We start from the raw sequence: 26,576 nt of genomic DNA on the forward strand, positions 1-26,576 counted from the left end.
CCGGTGTGGTTAGAAATATTGTTACCGTTTAGCATGCAGCCCTTGTATTGCTCAGATAAAAGACTTTTGTTGTGAAGCTTTTTTCAGAAAAATCTGACGACCCGGAAGTGGCGATGTAAGCAGGGTCACAGATAGAACAGTGATCTTTGGCTAAACTAAAGGCTAAAGCTAGCAAGTAACACACGAGTAAAGTGGGTTTCACCGTCCTAATGAGGAGTAATAAGATGCATACCTATCAATAACATAGTGGTGGAGCGGCATATTTATCTATGTGAGTTGTGATTATGTAGATAGCGATGAATGAAACAGGATTTGAATCACGACTGTCGCTGGACATATGATGGCGACGGAGCTGAGACGCTTTTGGAAGCTGTTTGGGTCACTGAGACGTATTTTCACCTTCTCACTTCTATTTTTGTTTGTGCATTGTCATACGTGTAAACATCAAGTCCCATCTCTGTCGGAGGTAAGTGTCGTATATCGCTATTTTGTCGTAAGGAATCAATTAACCAAGGAGGGCGCTCGAGCAATGTCAATAGGGGCGTTCCGTGTCGATTATCTTAACATTTTAGCTATTTCCTCTCAAATTATTAAACGTTTCATTTAATGCATGCACTTAAATGTATTCTTTACATGACAAAAATGATGCTAATCATGTGGTTCACTCATCTCAAGGTGTTTCTACATGATAATCAGTACCCAATTGTCATAAAAGTAGATACTAAACCTTGAGAAAAAATAATTACAAAAGTAAAAGTGAAAGTCAACCAGTAAAATGCTACTTGAGTAAAAGTCTAAAAGTTGTTGGTTTTAAATATAATTTAGTATTAAAAGTAAAAGGATACATTTCAAATTCCTTATAAAGCAAACCAGACGGCATCATTTAAAAAAAAGTTGTTTTTATTTACGGGTAGCCAGGGGCATGCTCCAACACTCCGACATAATTTACAAACAAAGCATGTGTTTGGTGAGTCTGCCAGATCAGAGGCAGTAAGGACGACCAGGGATGTTCTCTTGATAAGTGTGTGAATTAAGCAATTTTCCTGTCCTGCTAAGCATTCAAAATATAACGAGTACTTGTATTTTTTACTTTAGTAGTTTACACCACTGATGATAATACAGTAGCTGCTTTGCTTTCAACAATGCTTCTTCTTGTAGGTTGTCCATAAAGTATATCTGAAGTCGGAAAGATTAACCAAAAGAAGCTCTGATCAACAATTAAATATAAAAATAATTTATGATTCAAGTGTGGACAAGTAAGTTTATTTCTGTCCTACTATTCTCAGAGTTTATAAGTGTGTTCCTGGCCTTACCGTAAGCTGATCTCATTGTTATTGTATACATGTTATGTCTTCTTCCAAAGGTTAACCTCAGATAAAAGAAGACTTGTGAAGGTATGTTGGAGTGAATGAAGTCAGAGCTCTTTCCTGTTGACATGCAGGTGTGTGTAGTTTAAGTCGGAAGTTTACATACACCTTAGCCAAAAGCATTTAAGCTCAGTCCTAGTAAAAATTCCCTGTCTTAGGTCAGTTAGGATAATCACTTTATTTTAAGAATGTGAAATGTCGGAATGATTTATTTCAGGTTTTATTTATATCGTCACATTCCCAGTGGGTCAAAAGTTTAAATACACTCAATTTTATTTGGTAGCATTGCCTTTAAATGTTTAACTTGGGTCAAACGTTTTGGGTTGCCTTCCACAAGCTTCCCACAATAAGTTGGGTGAATTTTGGCCCATTCCTCCTGACAGAGCTGATGTAACTGAGTCAGGTTTGTAGGCCTCCTTGTTCGCACACACTTTTTCAGTTCTGCCCACAAATCTTCTATGGGATTGAGGTCAGGGCTTTGTGATGTCCTCTCCGATACCTTGACTTTGTTGTCCTTAAGCCATTTTCCCACAACTTTGGAAGTATGCTTGGGGACATTGTCTATTTGAAAGACCCATTTGCAACCAAGCTTTAACTTCCTGACTGATGTCTTGAGATGTTTCTTCAATATATCCACATAATTTTCCTCCCTCATGCCGTCATCTATGTTGTGAAGTGCAACAGTCCCTCCTGCAGCAAAGCATCCCCACAACATGATGCTGCCACCCTCATGCTTCACAGTTGGGATGGTGTTCTTCGGCTTGCAAGCGTCCCCCTTTTTCCTCCATAACAATGGTCATTATGGCCAAACAGTTCTATTTTTGTTTCATCAGACCAGAGAACATTTCTCCAAAAAGTACGATCTTTGTCCCCATGTGCAGTTGCAAACCGTAGTCTGGCTTTTCTTAATGGCGGTTTTGGAGCAGTGGCTTCTCCCTTACTGAGCGGCCTTTCAGGTTATGTCGATATAGGACTCGTTTTACTGTGGATATAGATACTTTTGTACCTGTTTCCTCCAGCATCTTCACAAGGTCCTTTGCTGCTGTTCTGGGATTGATTTGCACTTTTTGCACCAAATTACATTAATCTCTAGGAAGCAAAGCGCGCCTCCTTCCGGAGTGGTATGATGGCTGTGTGGTCCCATGGTTTTTATACTTACGTACTATTGTTTGTACAGATGAACGTGGTACCTTCAGGCGTTTGTAAATTGCTCCCAAGGATGAACCAGACTTGTGGAGGTCTCCAATTTTTTTTCTGAGGTCTTGACTGATTTCTTTTGATTTTCCCATGATGTCAAGCAAAGAGGCACTTAGTTTGAAGGTAGGCCTTGAAATACATCCACAGGTACACCTCCAATTGACTGTCAATTAGCCTATCAGAAGCTTCTAAAGCCATGACAATTTTCTGGAATTTTCCAAGCTGTTTAAAGGCACAGTCAACATAGTGTATGTAAACTTCTGACCCACTGGAATTGTGATACAGTGAAATAATCTGTCTGTTATTAACAATTGTTGGAAAAATGACTTGTGTCATGCACAAAGTAGATGTCCTAACCAACTTGCCAAAACTATCATTTGTTAAAAAGAAATTTGTGGTGTGGTTGAAAAACACTTATGTTGGAGTCATTAAAATTTGTATGTAAACTTCCGACTTCAAGTGTGTGTGTGTGTGTGTGTGTCACGTTTATCACATCTACATGATAATCTTACCTTTAAGTTTTGTTGCACCAGGCTAATATTATGTTTTGTGTATCCTAGCTGGCTGCTGGTATCATAGGTACTCCCTTTTTGTTTTCTACAGGATAAACTTTTTCCACAAGCAATTGATTATTTACAGAAGGTTTTTCAGGTTCGCCGGAAATCAGGGCCTATACTACTCAGCAGGTAGAGAGCTCACCCTCCAACACAGTCCAATAACATGTTCTAATCTCAAGAAGAAAATACTATATTTTCACGTTTGTAATTAAATTGGGGTGTGTAGCATTTTAAGATGTTCAAGATTATTCAATAAAATAGATTGACCTTAAACAAGGCTCGATCAGAGGGTCAGTATCTTTCTCTTGCATTATAAAATTGTCTGTTCCTGTTCAGACAATGTGTGACCAATCAGTATCTGAGGAAGAAAGATGACCCTCACCGCTACTGCCAGGGATCATGTGCAGACATCACAAAGTGTGGACCCGTCATTGTTCCTGAGCATCATCTGCAGGTCTGTCTACGCCACTGAGGTGTTGTGACCAGGTAGGTTGGTTGATAGACTAGTTATTAGTAATACCTACTCTATCAACCAACCTATTTAGTCAGTGTTGGTTACTGTTATTGGTCGCCGTTATTACCTTGTGATTCCTGGTGGTGAATTATTATTGATGAAAATGGACTCATACGCACATAAAATAAAAAAGGTTTTTACCAGATATTGTTCATCCTGATCAGACAGGTTTTTTACATGGACAATATATTGGAAATAATATATGACAATTACTTGAAACAATTGAACATTGTGAAATATCAAAGATGCCAGGCATGGTCTTCATAGCAGATTTTGAAAAGGCTTTTGATAAAGTACGACTAGAATTTATATATAAATGCCTGGACTACTTTAATTTCGGTGAATCTCGTACAATGGGTTAAAGTTATGTACAGCAACTCCAGGTGTAACCATTATTTACTATTTTACTTCTCAGAAAGTATTGAGCTGTTAAGAGGAGTAAAACAGGGCGGTTCGGTGTCTCCATATCTATATATTAAGGCCATCGAAATGTTAGCTATTAAGAGTCAGATCCAACAAGAACATCAAAGGTTTAGAATTCCGGGAGTTAAAAACCAAAGTGTTAATCTATATGGATGACTCGTTTTTTCGTAAAACCATGATCAGGATCCCTGCATGGTCTCATTGAAGATCTTGATCACTTTTCTAGCCTTTCAGGACTAAGACCCAATTATGACAAGAGTACCATGTTATGTATTGGATCGATTAAAATACATCATGTTTACACTACCTTGTAGTTTACCAATAACATGGAGGGATGGTAAAGTAGACATACTTGGTATTCATGTCTGGAAAAAATATACATTGACTTACCACAACCAGTTTGAAAAAAACAATATACGATTCTGCAACCATGGAGAGGTAAATACTTATCTATTAATGGAATAATCACATTGATTAACTCTTTGGTCCTATCACAGTTTACCCTTTTACGAATGGTACTGCCTACTCCAGACGATTTGTTTTTTAAATCATATGAGCAAAACAAATCACTATTTGGAACGCTAAGCCAGAAAAAATTCAACCAGAAAAAATGTTACATGCCTATTTATATAATGAATATGAGTTTTGGGGTTAAAATTATTTAAATATTAAAACATTAAACCTCTCACTAAAAGCATCACTCCTCATACATAAGTTATACTTAAATGTGAACTGGTTCTCCAGTAGATTATTAAGAAAGGCTCATCCTTTTTTCAAAAATTGCTATGTCACACATTAATTCCAAAATAAATGGGAAGAGATTTTTGATGTACCAATTCCATGGCACATGGTATATGAACTGATACAAAAAATGACACTTGATTTTTCAATGTATTATTATACAAAATTCTTGACACTAACAGAATGCTATACATACATGCATACATACACACATACATACAGTGGGGCAAAAAAGTATTTTGTCATCCACCAATTGTGCAAGTTCTCCCACTTAACAAGAAGAGAAATGCCGGTAATTTCCATCATAGGTACACTTCAACTATGACAGACAAAATGAGGGAAAAAAATCCAGAAAATCACATTGTAGGATTTTTTTATGAATTTATTTGCAAATTATGGTGGAAAATAAGTATTTGGTCACCTACAAACAAGCAAGATTTCTGGCTCACAGACCTGTAACTTCTTCTTTAAGAGGCTCCTCTGTCCTCCACTCGTTACCTGTATTAATGGCACCTATTTGAACTTATCAGTATAAAAGACACCTGTCCACAACCTCAAACAGTCACACTCCAAACTCCACTATGGCCAAGACCAAAGAGCTGTCAAAGAACACCAGAAACAAAATTGTAGACCTGCACCGGGCTGGGAAGACTGAATCTGCAATGGGTAAGCAGCTTGGTTTGGAGAAATCAACTGTGGGAGCAATTATTAGGAAATGGAAGACATACAAGACCACTGATAATCTCCCTCGATCTGGGGCTCCACGCAAGATCTCACCCCGTGGGGTCAAAATTATCACAAGAACGGTGAGCAAAAATCCCAGAACCACACAGGGGGACCTAGTGAATGACCTGCAGAGAGCTGGGACCAAAGTAACAAAGCCTACCATCAGTAACACACTACGCTGCCCGGGACTCAAATCCTGCAGTGCCAGATGTGTCCCCCTGCTTAAGCCAGTACATGTCCAGTCCCGTCTGAAGTTTGCTAGAGAGCATTTGGATGATCCAGAAGAAGATTGGGAGAATGTCATATGGTCAGATGAAACCAAAATAGAACTTTTTGGTAAAAGCTCAACTTGTCGTGTTTGGAGGACAAATAATGCTGAGTTGCATCCAAAGAACACCATACCTACTGTGAAGCATGGGGGTGGAAACATCATGCTTTAGGGCTGTTTTTCTGCAAAGGGACCAGGACGACTGATCAGTGTAAAGGAAAGAATGAATGGGGCCATGTATCGTGAGATTGAGTGAAAACCTTCTATCAGCAAGGGCATTGAAGATGAAACGTGGCTAGGTCTTTCAGCATGACAATGATCCCAAACACACCGCCCGGGCAACGAAGGAGTGGCTTCGTAAGAAGCATTTCAAAGTCCTGGAGTGGCCTAGCCAGTCTCCAGATCTCAACCGCATAGAAAATCTTTGGAGGGAGTTGAAAGTCCATGTTGCCCAGCAACAGCCCCAAAACATCACTGCTCTAGAGGAGATCTGCATGGAGGAATGGGCCAAAATACCAGCAACAGTGTGTGAAGACTTACAGAAAACGTTTGACCTCTGTCATTGCCAACAAAGGGTATATAACAAAGTATTGAGATAACAAAAGTTTATTGACCAAGTACTTATTTTCCACCATAATTAAAAATCCTACAGTGTGATTTTATGTATTTATTTTCCCTCATTTTGTCATTCATAGTTGAAGTGTACCTATGATAAATTACAGGCCTCATCTTTTTGGGAGAACTTGCACAATTGGTGGCTGACTAAATACTTTTTTGCCCCACTGTACATGCACACACATACATACATACATACACAGTGAGGGGGGGGGGGGGTGGAGTTATTTGATCCCTTCTGATTTTGTATGTTTGCCCACTGACAAAGAAATGATCAGTCTATAATTTTAGTGGTAGGTTTATTTGAACAGTGAGAGACAGAACAACAACAATAAAATCCAGAAAAACGCATGTCAATAATGTTATAAATTGATTTGCATTTTAATGAGGGAAATACGTTTTTGACCCCTCTGTAAAACATGACTCAGTACTTGGTGGCAAAACCCTTGTTGGCAATCAGAGGTCAGACTTTTCTTGTAGTTGGCCACCAGGTTTGCACACATCGCAGGAGGGATTTTGTCCCACTGCTCTTTGCAGATCTTCTCCAAGTCATTAAGGTTTCGAGGCTGACGTTTGGCAACTCAAACCTTCAGCTCTCTCCACAGATTTTCTATGGGATTAAAGTCTGGAGACTGGCTAGGCCACTCCAGGACCTTAATGTGCTTCTTCTTGAACCACTCCTTTGTTGCCTTGGCCGTGTGTTTTGGGTCATTGTCATGCTGGAATACCCATCCACAACACATTTTCAATGCCCTGGCTGAGGGAAGGAGGTTCTCACCCAAGGTTTGACTGTACATGGCCCCGTCCATTGTCCCTTTTGATGCGGTGAAGTTGTCCTGTACCCTTAGCAGAAAAACACCCAAAGCATAATGTTTCCACCTCCATGTTTGATGGTGTTCTTGGGGTCATAGGCAGCATTCCTCCTTCTCCAAACACGGCGAGTTGAGTTGATGCCAAAAAGCTCCATTTTGGTCTTATCTGACCACAACACTTTCACCCAGTTGTCCTCTGAATCATTCAGATGTTCATTGGCAAACTTCAGACGGGCATGTATATGTGCTTTCTTGAGCAGGGGGACCTGGCAGGCGCTGCAGGATTTCAGTTTTTCACCGCGTAGTGTGTTACCAATTATTTTCTTGGTGACTATGGTCCCAGCTGACTTGAGATCATTGACAAGATCCTCCCGTGTAGTTCTGGGTTGATTCCTCACCGTTCTCATGATCATTGCAACTCCACGAGGTGAGATCTTGCATGGAGCCCCAGGCCGAGGGAGATTGACAGTTCTTTTGTGTTTCTAATCTAAAATATATTCACTTAAACATTCACTTAAAATGAACCTTAAAAATAACAGTCTTGGGCGATTTGGAAAGCCATAGTCAGTCAATCAATAATAATACACATAGACATTTTTTTTCATCTTTAGCTCACAATCTGTGGATACTGTGATTTAAAAAGGTTCCAAATTGAATGTAGAATTTAACAGCATATTTGAATAATATGTGGCACATGGAAACCAAATGAGGGAGGTCTACGGTGATAGGTGGGATGGGCTGAGAGTGGCTGGGGGGTAGGAATAAAGAGCTCAAATTCGGTAATGTATTATTGTAATATGATTGCTGTATGTAAAAGTATCAAGTATGTAAAATGTACAGTATATGTAAAGTGTGATATGTACAATTGATGTATATGTTGCAAAAAAACTGTAACAACAAATATTTGTCTTCCCCGAAGAGGGTGGGTGTGTTAATAAAAAATACATTTAAAAAATAACTCATACGTTGTCCACCAGGGCACCCCTGGACCATTCTGGAGTTATGGGATTAGCTCATGCATCCTACGCCAGTTCAGCAAAATCTGGATTATGATACGGCTTAGGTCGGAGTGCGTACTCACTGACCTGACAGCCTCAAACATGATTAGCCCTTCCGAGTCAAGGGTCATTTGAGGCACGCATTTATTTAAACTGCTCTCCAAGAGCTTTTGTCTTACCTTTTCTTGCTATTGTATATTATATTAGTTATGTGAACCCTTTGGAATTACCTGGACTTCTGCATAAATGCCACAGCATCTCAATCGGGTTGAGGTCAGGACTCAAGGCGTATTTTCTTCTGTTGAAGCCATTCTGTTGATGTATTTCTGTGTTTGGGTCATTGTCCTGTTGCATCACCCAACTTCTGAGCTTCAATTGGCGGACAGATAGCCTTACATTCTCCTGCTAAATGTCTTGATAAACGAGGGAATTCATTTTTCCGTCTATGATAGCAAGCTGTCCAGGCCCTGAGGCAGCAAAGCAGCTCCAAAGCATGATACTCCCTTCACCATACTTTACAGTTGGGATGAGGTGTTGATGTTGGTGTGCTGTGCCTTTTTTTTCTCCACACACAGTGTTGTGTGTTCCTTCCAAACAACTCAACTGTAGTTTCACCTGTCCACAGAATACTTTGTCAGTAGCGCTGTGGAACATCCATGTGCACTTTTGCGAACAATGTTTTCTTTGGACAGCAGTGGCTTTGTTCATGGGCTTCGTCCATGGTGTCCTCCCATGAACACCATTCTTGCTTAGTGTTTTTTATATAAACTCAGCAAAAAAATAAACGTCCTCTCACTGTCAACTGCGTTTATTTTCAGCAAACTTAACATGTGTAAATATTTGTATGAATATGACAAGATTCAACAACTGAGACAAACTGAACAAGTTCCACAGACATGTGACTAACAGAAATGGAATAATGTGGCCCTGAACAAAGAGGTCAAAATCAAAAGTAACAGTCAGTATGTGGTGTGGCCACCAGCAGCATTAAGTGCTACAGTGGATCTCCTCCTCATGGACTGCACAAAATGTGCCAGTTCTTGCTGTGAGAAGTTACCCCACTCTTCCACCAAAGCACCTGCAAGTTCCCAGACATTTCTGGGGGGAATAGCCCTAGCCCTCACCCTCCGATCCAACAGGTCCCAGACGTGCTCAATGGGATTGAGATCCGGGCTCTTTGCTGGCCATGGCAGAACACTGACATTCCTGTCTTGCAGGAAATCACGCACAGAACGAGCAGTGTGGCTGGTGGCATTGTCATGCTGGAGGGTCATGTCAGGATGAGCCTGCAGGAAGAGTACCACATGAGGGAGGAGGATGTCTTCCCTGTAACACACTGCGTTGAGATGACAATGACAACAAGCTCAGTCCAATGATGCTGTGACCCTCCACCTCCAAATCAATCCCGCTCCAGAGTAGAGATCTCTGTGTAACGCTCATTCCTTCGACGATAAACAAGAAACCAACCATCACCCCTGCTGAGACAAAACTGTGACTCGTCAGTGAAGAGTACTTTTTGCCAGTCCTGTCCGGTCCAGTGATGGTGGGTTTGTGTCCATAGGTGACGTTGTTGCCGGTGATGTCTGGTGAGGACCTGCCTTACAACAAGCCCTCAGTCCAGCCTCTCTGACTATTGCAGACAGTCTGAACACTGATGGAGGGATTGTGTATTCCTGGTGTAACTCGGGCAGTTGTTGCCATCCGCAGGTGTGATGTTCGGATGTACCGATCCTGTGCAGATGTTGTAATACGTGGTCTGCTACGGCGAGGGCGATCAGCTGTCTGTCCTGTCACCCTGTAGCTCTGTCTTAGGCGTCTCACAGTATGGACATTGCCATTTATTGCCCTGGCCACATACATCTGCAGTCCTCATGCCTCCTTGCAGCATGCCCAAGGCACGTTCACACAGATGAGCAGGGACCCTGGGCCTTTCTTTTGGTGTTTTTCAGAGTATGTAGAAAGGCCTTTTTAGTGCAATAAGTTTTCATAACTGTGGACTTAATTGCCTACCGTCTGTAAGCTGTTAGTGTCGTAACGACCGTTCAACAGGTGCATGTTCATTAATTGTTTATGATTCATTGAACAAGCATGTGAAAGTGTCTAAACCCTTTACATTGAAGATCTGTTAATTTGTAAAAATCCAAATAACTTATCTTTGAAAGACAGGGTCTTGAAAAAGGAACATTTATTTTTTTGCTGAATATAGTAGATTCGTCAACAGAGATGTTAGCATGTTCCAGAGATGTCTTTGTCTAGCTGACACTGTAAGATTCTTCTTTACCTTATTGAGCATTCTGCGTTGTGCTCTTGCAGTCATCTTTGCAGGACGGCCACTCCTAGGGAGAGTTTCAACAGTGCTGAACTTTCCTCATCTATAGACCATTTGTCTTACCGTGGACTGATGAACATCCAGGCTTTTAGAGATACTTTTGTAACCCTTTCCAGCTTTATGCAAGTCAACAATTCTTAATCTTTTTTACATGTATTTTTATAGAGCAGGACATCTCGAGCCAACATCTCCAATCTCGTCTCAATGATTGTACTCCCGGTTACCTGACTCCAATTTAGCTTTTGGAGAGGTCATTAGCCTTGGGGTTCACATACTTTTTCCAACCTACATTGTGAATGTTTAAATGATGTATTCAATATAGACAAGAAAAATACATGAATTTGTTTGTCATTAGTTTAAGCAGACTGGGTTTGTCTGTTGTGACTTAGATCAAATTTAATTGTATGACCAATTTATGTGTAAATCCAGGTATTTCTGAAGGGTTCACACACTTTTTATTGCCACTGTATTTATTTTAGTAGTCACTTTTATCCAAAACGACTTAGTCGTGTGCTTACGTTTTATGTATGGGTGGTCCCGGGAATCGAACTCACTACCCTGGCGTTACAAGGACAATTATCTTCCAACTGAGCACAAAGGACGACCTCTTGCTTGTTACTCAACTTTTAAGCTTGGCCTTTTTAACCAGTGACATTATTCTTTTAGACATACAGTACATTTAATCACTTTAAATAGTTTTATTTGACTTGGCCTGAATAGTTAAAACCTATGCTTACATGCTCAACTGGGTTTCCTCTCCAGGATATCTTCTCACCTGACTTGCTGTTATTGTGTTCTGCTGCTATGTTGAACAGGTCTTTCTTCAAAAGACATTATCTCAATGAGACTAACCAAGGTTAAATGGAATGATAAGAAACCGCCCTCGACGCACATGCGATCCACATGCCTGCGTGGGATCCAATTCCGTTCTTCACACGGTCTTCCCGCTCTCTCCCTGCTTATTCCACCTATCCCTATCAATTAAACATGTATTTTTAAAAATATGCTCAACTGGTAGGCCTATATAAAGGTTGTCTGATGATGTTGGTCTTAAGTACTGTACTTTGACGATGTTGTTATTATTATGTCCATGTTATTTTCAGTAATGCAAGGTATTTCAAATCTTACTTGTAGATTCAGGGCTCACCTGTAAAGGAGACCTGGGTCACAATGTGACTTTCCTGTTTAAATAAAGGTTAAATAACTAAAGTGAAATAAAAATGGTATTCTGTGTATCGGATTTCCAGCAATGCAAGGTGTGCAGCGAGACCGGGAGGTCGTGTGGCTCGGCAGGAGCTCCGGACGGGAAGGGGGTGGAAGGGGCTGATTTTGTCCTCTACGTCAGCGGGGTGACTACAGAACGCTGTGGACAGGAGAACATTGTGGCCTATGCTGCATACTGTCAGCTGGAGTCTGAGCTGGATAGGTAAGCCTGCAACCCTATACACCTTTTATTAGGGGTGTAACAGTACATCTTTATTAGGAATGTCAAATCAAATTTTATTGGCCACATACACATGGTTAGCAGATGTTATTGCGAGTGTAGCGAAATGCTTATGTATGTAACGGTACACGTATTCGTTCCCCAACTGTTCGGTACAGGGACCTCAGTTCGGTCCACAATGTGAACCTAAATAAATACATTAACTCCAAAGGCTGCAGAAATCTAAATAGCATAATACAAATCCCCATAAAAATCTGTCAGTTTAAACTAGAGATATCAGCTTTTTTGCATCCACCTTTGAAAGAGCAGTGTTTGTCAGAATATGAGACATCCCAAATATCGTCTGTAGCGTCCGAACGGTTTGGTCTACAAACTATTATGACCCCTCTAGGGAAAGATGACTCTCACGAACACGTTTTGCTCTACAACCCCACAAGTGTCTTGGGACTCGTCTGAAGGCGCTGCAGCCGATCTGCCAACTTCTGTGTGTGGTGTGCCAACAGTTTGGGCTACACACTAGTATGACCCCTCTGTGTAAAGGTGAGACTCTTGCTTTGCTCAAGGATGCTCACAAGACTCGTCTGAAGGTCCCCCGGTACCAGTCAAAAAAATATATGGAATTATTAATAGAGACTGTTTTAGTGACAAAAAATTAGGGGTTAAATACATGTCAAATATGTTTCCTAGATCTTTCTGATATCTCTCACATATACAGTGCCTTCGGAAAGTATTCAGACCCATTGACTTGTTCCACATTCTGTTATGTTACAGCCTTATTCTAAAATGTATTAAATATTCACAATACACAATAATTACAAAGCAAAAACAGGTCTGGAGATCCTCTGTGGAGATGGGAGAACCTTCCTGAAGTACAACTATCTCTGCAGCACTCCACCAATCAGGCCTTTATGGTAGAGTGGCCAGACGGAAGCCACTCCTCAGTAAAAAGCATGACAGACAACCCGCTTGGAGTTTACCTAAAGGACTCTTGACTATGAGAAACAAGATTCTCTGGTCTGATGAAACCAAGATTGAACTGTTTGGCCTGAATGCCAAGTGTCACGTCTGGAGGAAACCTGGCACCATCCCTACGGTGAAGCATGGTGGTGGCAGCATCATGCTGCGGAGATTTATTTTCAGGAGCAGGGACTGTGAGACTAGTCAGGATCGAGGGAAAGATGAACCAAGCAAAGTACAGAGATCCTTGATGAAAATATTCTCTGCTTGTTCAATGAAGATGCTAAACTATAGGACTGTTTTGCTATCACAGACTGGAACATTTTCCGGGATCCTTCCGATGACATTGAGGAAAACACCACATCAGTCACTGGCTTTATCAATAAGTGCATCGAGGACGTCGTCCCCACAGTGACTGTACGAACATACCCCAACCAGAAGCCATGGATTACAGGCAACATTCGCACTCAGCTAAAGGGTAGAGCTGCCGTTTCAAGGTGCGGGACTCTAACCCGGACGCTTACAAGAAATCCTGCTATGCCCTGCGACGAACCATCAAACAGGCAAAGCGTCAATACAGGGCTAAGATTGAATCCTACTACACCGCCTCTGATGCTCATTGGATGTGGCAGGGCTTGCAAACTATAATAGACTACAAAGGGAAGCACAGCTGTGAGCTGCCCAGTGACACGAGCCTACCAGACGAGCTAAATCACTTCTATTCTCGCTTCGAGGCAAGCAACACTGAGGCTCTCCATAGCCGACGTGAGTAAGACCTTTAAACAGGTCAACATACACAAGGCTGTGGGGCCAGACGGATTACGTGTGCTCCGGGCATGTGCTGACTAACTGGCAGGTCTTCACTGACATTTTCAACATGTCCCTGATTGAGTCTGTAATACCAACATGTTTCAAGCAGACCACCATAGTCCCTGTGCCCAAGAACACAAAGGCAACCTGCCTAAATGACTACAGACCCGTAGCACTCATGTCCGTAGCCATGAAGTGCTTTGAAAGGCTGGTAATGGCTCACATCAATACCATTATCCCAGAAACCCTAGACTCACTCCAATTTGCATACCGCCCAAACTGATCCACAGATGATGCAAACTCTGCACACCACACTGCCCTTTCCCACCTGGACAAAAGGAACACCTATGTGAGAATGCTATTCATTAACTACAGCTCAGTGTTCAACACCATAGTACCCTCAAAGCTCATCATTAAGCTAAGGAACCTGGGACTAAACACCTACCTCTGCAACTGGATCCTGGACTTCCTGACAGGTCGTCAGGTGGTAAGGATAGGTTAGGTAGCAACACATCTTCCATGCTGATCGTCAACACTGGAGCTCCCCAGGGGTGCGTGCTCAGTCCCCTCTTGTACTACCTGTTCACTCCCGACTGCATGGCCAGGCACGACTCCAACACAATCATTAACATTAAGTTTGCAGACGGCACAACAGTGGTAGGCCTGATCACCGACAACGACAAGACAGCCTATAGGGAGGAGGTCAGAGACCTGGCCGGGTGGTGCCAGAATAACAACCTGTCCCTCAACGTAACCAAGGCTAAGGAGATGATTGTGGACTATAGGAAAAGGAGCACCGAGCACGCCCCCATTCTCATCGACTGGGCTGTAGTGGAGCATTTTGAGAGCTTCAAGTTCCTTGGTGTCTACATCAACAACAAACTATAATGGTCCAAACCCATCAAGACAGTCATGAATAGGGCACGACAAAGCCTATTTCCCTCAGGAAACTAAAAAGATTTGGCATAGGTCCTGAGATCCTCAAAAGGTTTTACAGTTGCAACATCGAGCGCATCCTGACCGGTTGCATCACTACCTGGTTCGGCAATTGCACGGCCTCCGACCGCAAGGTACTTCAGACTATTTGCATCGTGTACCCCCCTACTCTCTGTTTATCATATATGCATAGTCAATTTAACTATACATTTATGTACATAATACCTAAATAAGCATGACAAACCAGTGTCTGTATATAGTCTTGCTACTGTTTTTTATTTCTTTACTTACCTACACACACACACACGTATACCTTTTTTCACACTATTGGTTAGAGTCTGTAAGTAAACATTTCACTGTAAGGTCTACCTACACCTGTTGTATGCGGCGCACGTGACAAATACACTTTGATTTGAATTACTGGACATGCACCTGTGGAACGGCCGTTAAGACACTAACAGCTTACAGACGGTAGGCATTTAAGGTCACAGTTATGAAAACTTAGGACACTAAAGAGGCCTTTCTACAGACTCTGGAAAAACACCAAAAGAAAGATGCCCAGGATCCCTGCTCATCTGCGTGAACATGCTGCAAGGAGGCATGCAGTTGTGGCCAGGGCAATAAATGGCAATGTCGATACTGTGAGACTCCTAAGACAGCACTACGGGGAGACAGGATGGACAGCTGTTCCTCCTCGCAGTAACAGACCACGTGTAACAACACCTGCACAGGATCAGTACATCTGAACATCACACCAGCTGGACAGGTACAGGATGGCAACAACAACTGCCTGAGTTAAACCAGGAACACACAATCCCTCCATCAGTGCGCAGACTGTCTGCAATAGGCTGAGAGAGGCTGGACTGAGGGCTTGTAGGCTTGTTGTAAGGCAGGTCCTCACCAGACATCACCGGCAACTACGTCGCCTATGGGCACAAACTCACCATCTCTGGACCAGACAGGTCAGTGAAAAGCACTTTTTGCCAGTCGAGTCACGGTTTTCTCTCACCACGGGTGATGGTCGGATTCGCATTCATCGTTGAAGGAATGAGCGTTACACTGAGGCCTGTACTCCGGAGCGGGATCGATTTGGAGGTGGAGGGTCGGTATGGTCTGGGCGGTGTGTCACAGCATCATCGGACTGAGCTTGTGGTCATTGCAGGCAATCTCAACTCTGTGCGTTCCAGGGAAGACATCCTCCTCCCTCATGTGGTAGCCTTCCTTTAGGCTCATCCTGACATGACCCTCCAGCATGACAATGCCACCAGCCATACTGCTCGTTCCTGCAAGACAGGAATGTCAGTCTTCTGCCATGGCCAGCGAAGAGCCCGGGTCTCAATCCCATTGAGCACATCTGGGACCTGTTGGATCGGAGGGTGAGGACTAGGGCCATTCCCCCCCAGAAATGTCCGGGAACTTGCAGGTGCCTCTGTGGAAGAGTGGATAACATCTCAAAGCAAGAACTGGCAAATCTGGTGCAGTCCATGAGGAGATGCACTGCAGTACTTAATGCAGCTGGTGGCCACACAGGATACTGACTGTTACTTTTGATTTTGTCTCCCCCCTCTTTTTTTCAGAGACACTTTGTTCAATTTCTGCTCGTCACATGTCTGTGGAACTTGTTCATGTCTGTTGAATCTTGTTATGTTCATACAAATATTTACACATGTTAAGTTTGCTGAAAATAAAAGCAGTTGACAGTGACAGGACGTTTCTTTTATGCTGAGTTTAAATGCAGTACCAGTCAAAAGTTTGTACACATCTACTCATTCAAGAGTTTTTTTTTCTTTATTTTTACCACTGTATACGTTGTGGAATAACAGTGAAGACATCAGAACTTGAAATAACACATATGGAAATACAGTTGAAGTTGGAAGTTTACATACACCTTAGCCAAATGCATTTAAACTCAGTTTTTCACAATTTCTGTTATTTAATCCTACTTAAAATGCCCTGTCTTAGGTCAGCTAGGATCACCACTTTATTTTAAGACTGAAATGTCAGAATAATAGTAGAGAGAATGATTGCTTTATTTCAGCTTTTATTTCTTTCATCACATTCCCAGTGGGTCAGAAGATTACATGCATTACCTTTAAATTGTTTAACTTGGGTCAAACGTTTCAGGTAGCCTTCCACAAGCTTCCCACAATAAGTTGGGTGAATTTTGTCCCATTCCTCCTGGCAGAGCTGGTGTAACTGAGTCAGGTTTGTAGGCCTCCTTGTTTGCACACGCTTTTTCAGTTCTGCCCACATGTTTTCTATAGGCGTGAGGTCAGGGCTATGTGATGGCCACTCCAATACCTTGACTTTGTTGTCCTTAAGCCATTTTGCCACAACTTTGGAAGTATGCTTGGAGTCATTGTCCATTTGGAAGAGCCATTTGCGACCAAGCTTTTACTTTTTGACTTGAGATGTTGCTTCAATATATCCACATAATTTTCCTCCCTCATGCCGCCATCTATTTTGTGAAGTGCACCAGTCCCTCCTGCAGCAAAGCATCCCCACAACATGATGCTGCCACCCCCGTGCTTCACAGTTGGGATGGTGTTCTTTGGCTTGCAAGCGTTCCCCTTTTCCTCCAAATATAACAATGGTCATTATGTCCCAACAGTTTTATTTTTGTTTCATCAGACCAGAGGACATTTCTCCAAAAAGAACGATCATTGTCCCCATGTGCAATTGCAAACCGTAGTCTGGCTTTTTTTATGGTGGTTTTGGAGCAGGAGCTTCTTCCTTGCTGGGCAGCCTTTCAGGTTATGTCGATAATAGGACTCATTTTACTGTGGATATAGATACTTTTGTATCTGTTTCCAACAGCATCTTCACAAGGTCCTTTGCTGTTGTTCTGGGATTGATTTGCACTTTTTGCACCAAATTACGTTAATCTCTAGGAGACAGAAGGCGTCTCCTTCCTGAGCGGTATGATGGTGTTTATACTTGCGTACTATTGTTTGTATAGATGAACATGGTACCTTCAGGTGTTTAGAAATTGCTTCCAAGGATGAACCAGACTTGTGGAGGTCTACAATTTTTTTCTGAGGTCTTGTCTGAATTATTTTGATATTCCATAATGTCAAGCAAAGAGGCACTGCATTTGAAGGTAGGCCTTATAGTACATCAACAGGTACACCTCTAATTGACTCAAATTATGTCAATTAGCCTATCAGAAGCTTCTAAAGCCATGACATCATATTCTGGAATTTTCCGAGCTGTTTAAAGGCACAGTCAACTTAGTGTATGTAAACTTCTGACACACTGGAATTGTGATACAGTGAAATAATCTGTAAACAATTGTTGGAAAAATGACTTGTGTCATGCACAAAGTAGATGTCCTAACCGACTTGCCAAAACTATAACAGTCTCTGCAGAGGAAACTCTGGGTCTTCCTGTCCTTAGGCGGTCCTCATGAGAGCTAGATTCATCATAGCGCTTGATGGTTTTTGCGACTGCACTTGAAGAATTCTTGACTTTTTCCGGATTGACTGACCTTCATGTCTTAAAGTAATGATGGACTGTTGTTTCTCTTTGCTTATTTAAGCTGTTCTTGACGTAATATTGACTTGGTCTTTTACGAAATAGGGCTAACTTATGTGTACGACCCCTACACATCACTGTCATGACTCTCTAGCTTGGTGAGGATCAAAGGCGCCAGATCAGCTTGGCACAGATTGCCAGACCCCCCCCTTCTCTCCCACTAGAGAGGAAGGGGGGAGTTGGGATGGGTTTATGACTTAACCCCGGTCGTAAAGTTTCTCTCTCTTGCCTTGCAGTATTGAACAGAGGAATGTGCTGTGTCTTGAGACTCTTGCCAAAACTTCATCATTAACGAACAGACACTGGGACAATATGTTTCAACATTCAAATGTTGGGGATGACGAGGGATGGAATATTGAAAATTAATGTCTATTTTGTGATGTCGTTAAAATTATCAGAAAGACTATGTAACAAGAACTGTGACTCTGAATGTGTACACGTGCTATTTATCAGGTTTTACATCTAAATGTTGTATAAAATAAATGATTAAGAATACTTTTGAAAAGATACAAATGTGATTTTATCCTTCTTAATGAGATGGCTTTTCATATAAACCTGGGCCCAGTTAGTAACCACACCGTGAACACAGACATTGTGTCAACAGGACGGAACGCCGTCCAAGGCCAGAGTGCTTAAAAGGACTTTAAATACTGACCAGAGAATGTGAGGACATGGTCCACACGTTGAAATGGTTAAATCTCCAAGACCAGAAAATGGTAAGACCCTCTGAAACTCTCGACGAGTGAAGAAGATAGACTAGACCAAAACATGCACCGTCTGCAGCTCTGCATGTAAAGTAGTCTAGGACAATTGACCAAAGACTGGAGAGAAGAATAGATCCCCATCACCACCGGCTGTTACACCTCTGATGTATCTATTCTAACGAACACTCCAAGACAAAGTAGCATACAACTAAGGACATTGACTTCTGGTGGACATCCAGAAACTTACATCGAACTACTCGCTATAGACTGATTGAGTGGTTTCAAAAGAGAGACATCTATGCGTAAATATATGTTGCATTTCAAATCTGAATGAGTGGTTATGGGGCTAAATATTCTGACTATTGTGAGCGTAGTTTCCAAACCGTGTATGTGTTTTTATGTATTTAGTTAGTGATTTAGTTAGTAAAGAAAATATTTAAGCCAATTAGTGTATCGCTGATTCATCACTTAAGTTAGCGTTTGTGCAGATTTACATGGTCAACGACGTTCAGATAAAGACTGATATGAGGAAATAATAATTGACTTATTGAGGTAAGAAGAGCTATTTTGGTCGTCTTTAGAGTTTAAGTCGGGAGATAGTAACTCGGTAAACGACTTTTCCCATGGGGCCCCAAATTCCAAGTTAATTGTTTCATGATTTAATTGAGGATCATTAATGTGATTACTGCTGTTTATCGAATAATTACCTACTACGTTTAATTAGTCACATCACAACATCACAATTGATTGGCTCAAACGCATTAAGAAGGAAAAAAATTCCCCAAATTAACTTTTTAACCTCTGCGCACCGAACCCGTTAGTGGAATGAAATTCGACAACATACGGTGATCGATACATAAATAGTCATATTAAACATTCATGAAAATACAAGTGTCTCACATGTTTCGAAAGCCTAGAATCTTGCTAATCCAACTGCTTTGTCAAATTTTAAAAAGGATCTACTGCCAAATAATATAATGTGATTATCTGAGGATAGAGCACCATAAAAAAAAAACTATTTCAACCAGCACAGGCGTAACAAAATCACAAACTGCAATAAAATTAATTGTTTACCTTTGATCTTCCTGTTTGCAATCCCAATGGTCATTGTTACACAATGAATGGTCTTTTTCTTTGATAAAATCCATTTTTATAGCCTAACACAACATTTTGTGAACCGCTTGTCGTGAATTCCGTCTCATTCCATTTTCGACGACACATTCGATGTAAATACACACACTAAACGTGACTTTTCCAGTCATGTTTGGTTTCATTGCAATCAACATGTTTGGTTTCATTGCAACACAACCGAACCTGATGGGTCATTTCGCAGGACATATTGACTGAAAGAAACCGATTTGAAGACAACAAGTAAGAAACCGATTTGAAGACTGGGAAAAAGCCAATGAAGTAAATGGACATAATGTTTATGTGTTGGAAGACCAACCCGTGTAGTAAACTGTGTAAAGAGGGTCAATGATATGACCACTGTTTCACAGTGTTGATTGACTGTATTTTAACCTCATTTTGGAAGTTAATGACCACTGATCTTTTCACTTGAAATCTAGCTGGATGATACAACAATAAAAAGATAGCCAATGAGCTGAGGTAAATGGACATATGTAATGTTTGTGTTGGAAGACCAACCCGTGTAGTAAACTCCTGTGTAAAGAGGGTCATTTTTTTTGGTTACTACATGATTCCATATGTGTTATTTCATTGTTTTGTTTTCACTATTATTCTACAATGTAGCAAACAGTAAAAATAAAGAGAACCCTTGAATGAGTAGTTGTGTCCAAACTTTTGACTGGTACTGTATATGTTTTTGATGCGTCAAGGGGTCTTCCAAATTCCAAATCAAATAGCTAAATTATCCTTGACCTTATTAAAGCAATTCCATGTAGTTTAGTTGTCCTCCATTTATATCTCCAGTTCGGAAACACTTTTGCTTCCAAGTAGATTACAACGGCGATGGACAGAGCGTTGTGGATAAAATTTTACAATATGTCCCAACTCTAAACGACAACAGCATATGCAGCTGCCAACACCTCTGATATGTTGACACATTTTTGCCGACATCACCCCAGTATACCAGAGCAAGATGGTAACGCAAAGAAACAACAACACGTATTCTGCCCTGCATTCAAGCAGCCCTTGGCAGCTGATTCTGACCAGGCCAAAGACCTTACAAGAGCAGTAGGTAGGCCATGTTAAAATGTTTGTTTAAAGTCACGGAGCTACGCCCATTCACGGTAGTTGGGAATAAGGGGTTTCTTTCAGCACCTCGTGACAGTGCTCGAGCCACATTACGATCTTCCCTCTTGCACCCATTTCAGAACACGGGTAGTAACCGCTTTATGTAAACCAACCAAAGCTGAAGTTTTCAATTAATTGGCCAATCACATTACCCCGGAGTGGACCACGCTACAGACACGCCCCGTTTATAAGTGCGCATCTGGCACTGAAAGAGGCAGTGTCATGGTGCGTTCGTATACTAGTGTGAATTTATCGCATACAACTGGGAAAATCCACTTGAACTGCCCTCAAACTGGTAATTACTAGTGGAAAACTCGTCTATCACCCTGAGCACCCACTTCTCCCACATGGTAACCTCTGACGTCACCTACTAAGGAAATGGCCTCTAATTGCATTTTCAGCCATTACTGTAAATGCAACAAGAAAGCATTATTTAAAAGAAGAAATCTATTAATGTTGTTTTTTAACTCTGTAATTTGTTTTATAAGTATGTTAGCTGTACTTTTAGTTTTTGGTTGCCACAGCTTGTTGGCCATTAGCCAATCAGCGTTTCTCAACGAGTTCAAATCACGCAAATGAATCCAAGTAGTATTTACGAATTCATAACTGGTCAATTCCCACCTTCCACATGGTTACAAACGCAGCATCAGAGTCAACTTGAGAGGCGCAACATCACAATTTGGTCACAACAGACAATGCAAGGAACATTGTGAATGCTGAACATTGTAAATAGCATTTAATGTTCCTGCAGTACAGAAACTGAACAGTGGGTTTGGGGAACCATTGCACCCCTACTGTTTATACACACCTGGTTATATACACCCTTAGAATATATTTTAGGATATTTCAGATTGCCGTAGGTAGTGATTGGGTCTGGTAGGTGACATGGTAGTTATTGGCCCCTGAATAGGTATTTTAACCCAATGATATCATATGAATGTCAGTTTCACTCTCTTTACCTTTTCAGGCCCATTGCTGGATATGCCAACCTGTGCCCCAACATGATATCCACCCAACCTCAGGAGTTTGAGAGCATGCTGTCAACCGTCAAACATGAAATCATACATGCCTTGGTGGGTGCATTGGAATCTACTTTATATTCCTATTGGGGCAAAGCTTGTCATGAATTACTAAATAAATACGATAATCAATCAAACCTGTCCAACACAGATTGCATTATTGATTGAGTAATGTAATCTTTACGTATCTGCCCAAAAGGGTTTTTCAGCAGGGCTGTTTGCGTTTTATCATGATTATAATGGCAAGCCATTGACACCTCGGTTTGCAAGTGGACTACCAGCATTCAACGAGAGGTATGTATACTTGATAATTTTCCTCTGCTGTCAGACTTTGTTTTTATAATCGTGCTGTTTGTAATAACCAGTAAGCTTAGATGATATTTTAATTGTTTTTCTGTTGTGCATTGTATTTTCTCATTCATTTTGTTAACATTTAAGACTATTTTTGCTTTCTATTATAGTTTAGGCCTGTATCAATGGAGTGATGCAGTGATACGTAGAGTGACTCGATTATGGGACATCCGTGGTGGAGTGATGGTCCGTCATGAAGTGCATCTTCTAGTGACGCCGCGTGTTGTGGTAAGAATCCTCGTTTTAACCTCCTCACCATTGAATTATGTATTTACATGCATTTGTCATGGGTAGATACAGTATGCCCCTTTTGTAGAGGCTATGCTGGGCTGTTCTGTGTGGTGTTGTGCTATTTTGTTATGTTGTGCTGCGCTGCCCTGTACTGTCCTGTAATGTGGTTAATGTTTATGTCCTGTATCCCTGCATGTGTTGGCAGGAGGAAGCGAGGAGACACTTTGGCTGTCCCATTCTGGAGGGTATGGAGCTGGAGAACCAGGGAGGGATGGGTACTGAGCTGAACCACTGGGAGAAGAGGCTACTAGAGGTAAAAGGAGGGCTGAAGATTGGTGGCATTGTACTGTGCTTAGTTTTTATTGTTATCTGAAATGATTCCTTCTGTACAATATGTGTAGCCTACGTTTGTGGTGTATCTTTACTCAGCCTAGTAGAACTGATGTCTGTAATGGAATTCCTGATATAGACCTAACCACACCATACCCTTTCACTCAGTTTCATAGTCTGTATAACTATTGTGAATTCTGTATTTCTTATGTATCTATAGTTCACTACTCATCGTCAGCATTTATATGCTCATATAGATTCATTATTAATCTATATATGATACTTTGATGATTCTCCTGTTTGTATTGATAACAGAACGAAGCAATGACTGGATCGCACACACAAAACAGAGTGTTTTCTAGGATCACCTTGGCCATCATGGAAGACACAGGGTAAAGGTTGCTGACTGTTTCCAGAAAATATATGGAATACAAGAAAATAATGACATTTTATGTAATTTCAAGAGCTTTGACTATTAAACAACTTGGCTCTTTTTTCTTGAGCATTGGCGTGATTGAACGTTTTTGACTTTGACACATGATTTGTATTGAAGTTCAAGAGTTTACCTGACTTGATGTACAATGTGTTCGGGTCATCTTTGTCTCCTATGTAGTTGGTACAGAGCCAACTACAGCATGGCAGAGAGGCTGGACTGGGGCAAGGGCCTGGGCTGTGACTTTGTGATGAAAAGCTGTAAGTTCTGGATTGAAAGGCAACGTCAGAGGTAAGAAGGTGTCTAATCAGAGTTAAGGTTTCTTATTGTACACAACAGGCTGAAACATCTAAATGTCTAGGCACATGGCATGCCCCTAAACAAATTTAAAGTAGCACCAGACAACGCACCCTGTCTCATATGTCAACATTTGGGTCAACACAAACATCAAGTCTTAGAAACTCTATTAGAAATTGTAACAAATTATATTTATTTTTTAAACACAAAAACATTTAAATGACAAACTGTGGCTCTACCTGATCCAACCCTCTGTGTGTTATTGTTTTTCAGTCGTAAAGTGGTGACCCCTTACTGTGACACGGTACGTGCCACACCCCTCCAGCTAACCTGCAGGCAGGACCAGCTGGCTGTGGCTGTCTGCAACCTGCAGAAGTACCCTCAGGACATACCTCTGGACTACCAGGTAAAGTACTAGTCTCACAATGCCATCCTTCAAAGTCACAAACTCTAGAAATCGAGGCTATGACAATACACCCAGTGATAACCACATGATGCTAGCAAGAGTTTGTGTCAGAAACCTATTGGACCACTACAGAGGATTAGAAGACAAACATAAATATTGCAAGTGTATGACACTCAACGATTTACTTAACACTTGCACCCGAGCAAAGTTTGTACCTATAAGGCAAAAAAGGCAACAAAACCAAACAAAACACACATTTAAAATGGTCTTTATTTAAGATGTTGTTGACCACTTGTGACCTGCATAGTACACCCCATATAGTAAATCTTGTCCACTTCCCCTCCTGCAGTACTTTGACCATATCCCTGATGTCTCTGTGAGGGACATTGCCTCCTACGGTGGAGCTGTGGAGATCGCTGACTACTGTCCCTTCAGCCAGGAATTCAGCTGGCACCTGAGTGGAGAGTACCAACGCAACTCCTACTGCAGGGTCCAGGAGAACCAACCCGGTAATATCCATTTCCTTCTTGCATTGTTCTTGCCTCTTGGTGCCTCAGACCCGGCTGGGCCTTGGACAATGCACTCTGAGACTGTTCACTCACTAGAAGGTCTGCAAAATTCCGGAAACATTCACAACATTCCCAGGTTTCCAGAAATCCCAGCTGGAGGATTCCCAGTTGGATGATTCCCTGTTGGAGTGTTCCATTTTCCCTCTCTGCTTATTCCCTCCTAATTCTGAGAATCTTCCAACTGGGATTTATGGAAAACCTGAAAATTGTGTTTCTGGGAAATGTTCCTTCATTTTTCAACCCTACTTACGAGTAGGTTACCTGACACTGCTTCCAGATTGGTGGAGGAACTATGGCGCTGAGCAGTATGGTCCAGACTCTGTGTGTTTGTACCAGAAGACATCCTTCATCATGGAGCAGTGTACCAGGCGCATGACCTACCCTGACTGGGGAAGTGGCTGTTATAAGGTAATGCAGAATGAGTAAAAAATTAAATGGATATCTCCATTTCAGCATCTCTGCAATCTATGTTTAGTCACTTTTCCATATTTTGCAAGCTATGTAATGTGGGAGTCTTCTTAATAATGTTTACCACCTTTAAGTCTCATCCTTTTATCACATGATCTTACACAATCACAAATTCTCAGTCTAGTTTATGTGTTTTGGGTTAACAAATAGGTAACCCTGTTATAAATGTGTGACAGGCAGATATTTAAGTGACCCATACAAAAAACAAATAATGAAATGTTATATTGTGGTTGTTTCCAGATGTCTTGTTCGACCCAGGGTCTGACAGTATGGGTGCAGGATACTGAGTTTCAGTGTGTGCATACCGGTCAGCTGCTGAGAGTTAGTGTGCGTGTTAATGACTGGGTCTACAACGGGGTTCTCGTCTGTCCTGCCTGCTCAGACTTCTGTAGCGCCTGTCCTCTACCACAACAGCTGCCTCCCCTCAATAGTACCAGGAGAGTTCCTATTGGTGAGTTCCCCTGCCTGTCTTTCCTACCTTCCATATTCATGCACACACATATATACTTTATATAACTAGATATATTATATAAACCTTTTGGTATTAAGGAATTGTTTTGCCTCTCTTCCAGACCCGTGCTCCAGTTCCTCCAGCTTAGTGGTAACTCTGTGGCTTCTATTGTTAAACCTCATCCCTCTACTAGCTGGATTTATCCTGTGTGTGCGGAACTGACTCACTGACTGTGACTGACTAACTGACTGGTTGGGTGACTGACTTACTGACTGCAAGGTTCTGTGCCTGGGGCAGTGGACCAGATGACACCCTATTCCCTACATAGTGCACTACTTTTGATGGGCTGGGCGGGTGGCTGGACGGGCGGGCGGGTGGGTGGCTGGCTGGCTGGCTGGCTGGCTGACTGATTGAAAGTTTCTTTGCCTGAGGCTGAGGCCCAGATGACACCCTATTCCCTACATGGTGCACTACTTGTGATGGACCTATTGACTGGTTGGGTGGATGACTGACTGACTGGCTGGGTAGGTGGATGACTGACTGACTGGCTGGGTAGGTGGGTGGCTGACTGACTGAATGAAAGGTTCTCTGCCTGGGGCTGTGTATCTACCCAGGCCAGAAGTAGTGCTCTATAGGGAATAGGATTTGATCTTTGGAAAATCATCAAGGAAAAGTCAGGACTGTTGTTTAGGAAACAATCACATTAGCCCCATCAAAGTCAGGGAAATGTGTGATACTTTTGAACAAATGTTATGTTGATTCTTAAAACAAAATGCAGTGAAAAATGTCTATGTATTATAAATGCCTGAAAGAAGGATTTGAACCACAATACC

General features: G+C 41.7%; 1 protein-coding gene across 1 annotated transcript; it reads left to right on the top strand.

The window, feature by feature from the left end:
* Positions 1-109: 109 nt before the first annotated feature.
* Positions 110-26,116, top strand: lmln (leishmanolysin-like (metallopeptidase M8 family)). The gene is made up of 17 exons (XM_064976668.1): positions 110-466; positions 1,159-1,256; positions 1,364-1,394; positions 3,168-3,250; positions 3,458-3,575; positions 11,795-11,973; positions 22,156-22,261; positions 22,407-22,501; positions 22,669-22,786; positions 22,995-23,102; positions 23,435-23,511; positions 23,733-23,843; positions 24,123-24,255; positions 24,605-24,764; positions 25,102-25,232; positions 25,533-25,743; positions 25,865-26,116. Exons 1-17 carry the CDS (start codon positions 338-340, stop codon positions 25,963-25,965), a joined length of 1,989 nt encoding a protein of 662 aa, XP_064832740.1. The 5' UTR covers positions 110-337; the 3' UTR covers positions 25,966-26,116.
* The last annotated feature ends 460 nt before the right edge of the window (positions 26,117-26,576 follow it).

The sequence above is a fragment of the Oncorhynchus masou genome, chromosome 10 (assembly GCF_036934945.1).
Source record: "Oncorhynchus masou masou isolate Uvic2021 chromosome 10, UVic_Omas_1.1, whole genome shotgun sequence".
Lineage (NCBI taxonomy): Eukaryota > Metazoa > Chordata > Actinopteri > Salmoniformes > Salmonidae > Oncorhynchus > Oncorhynchus masou.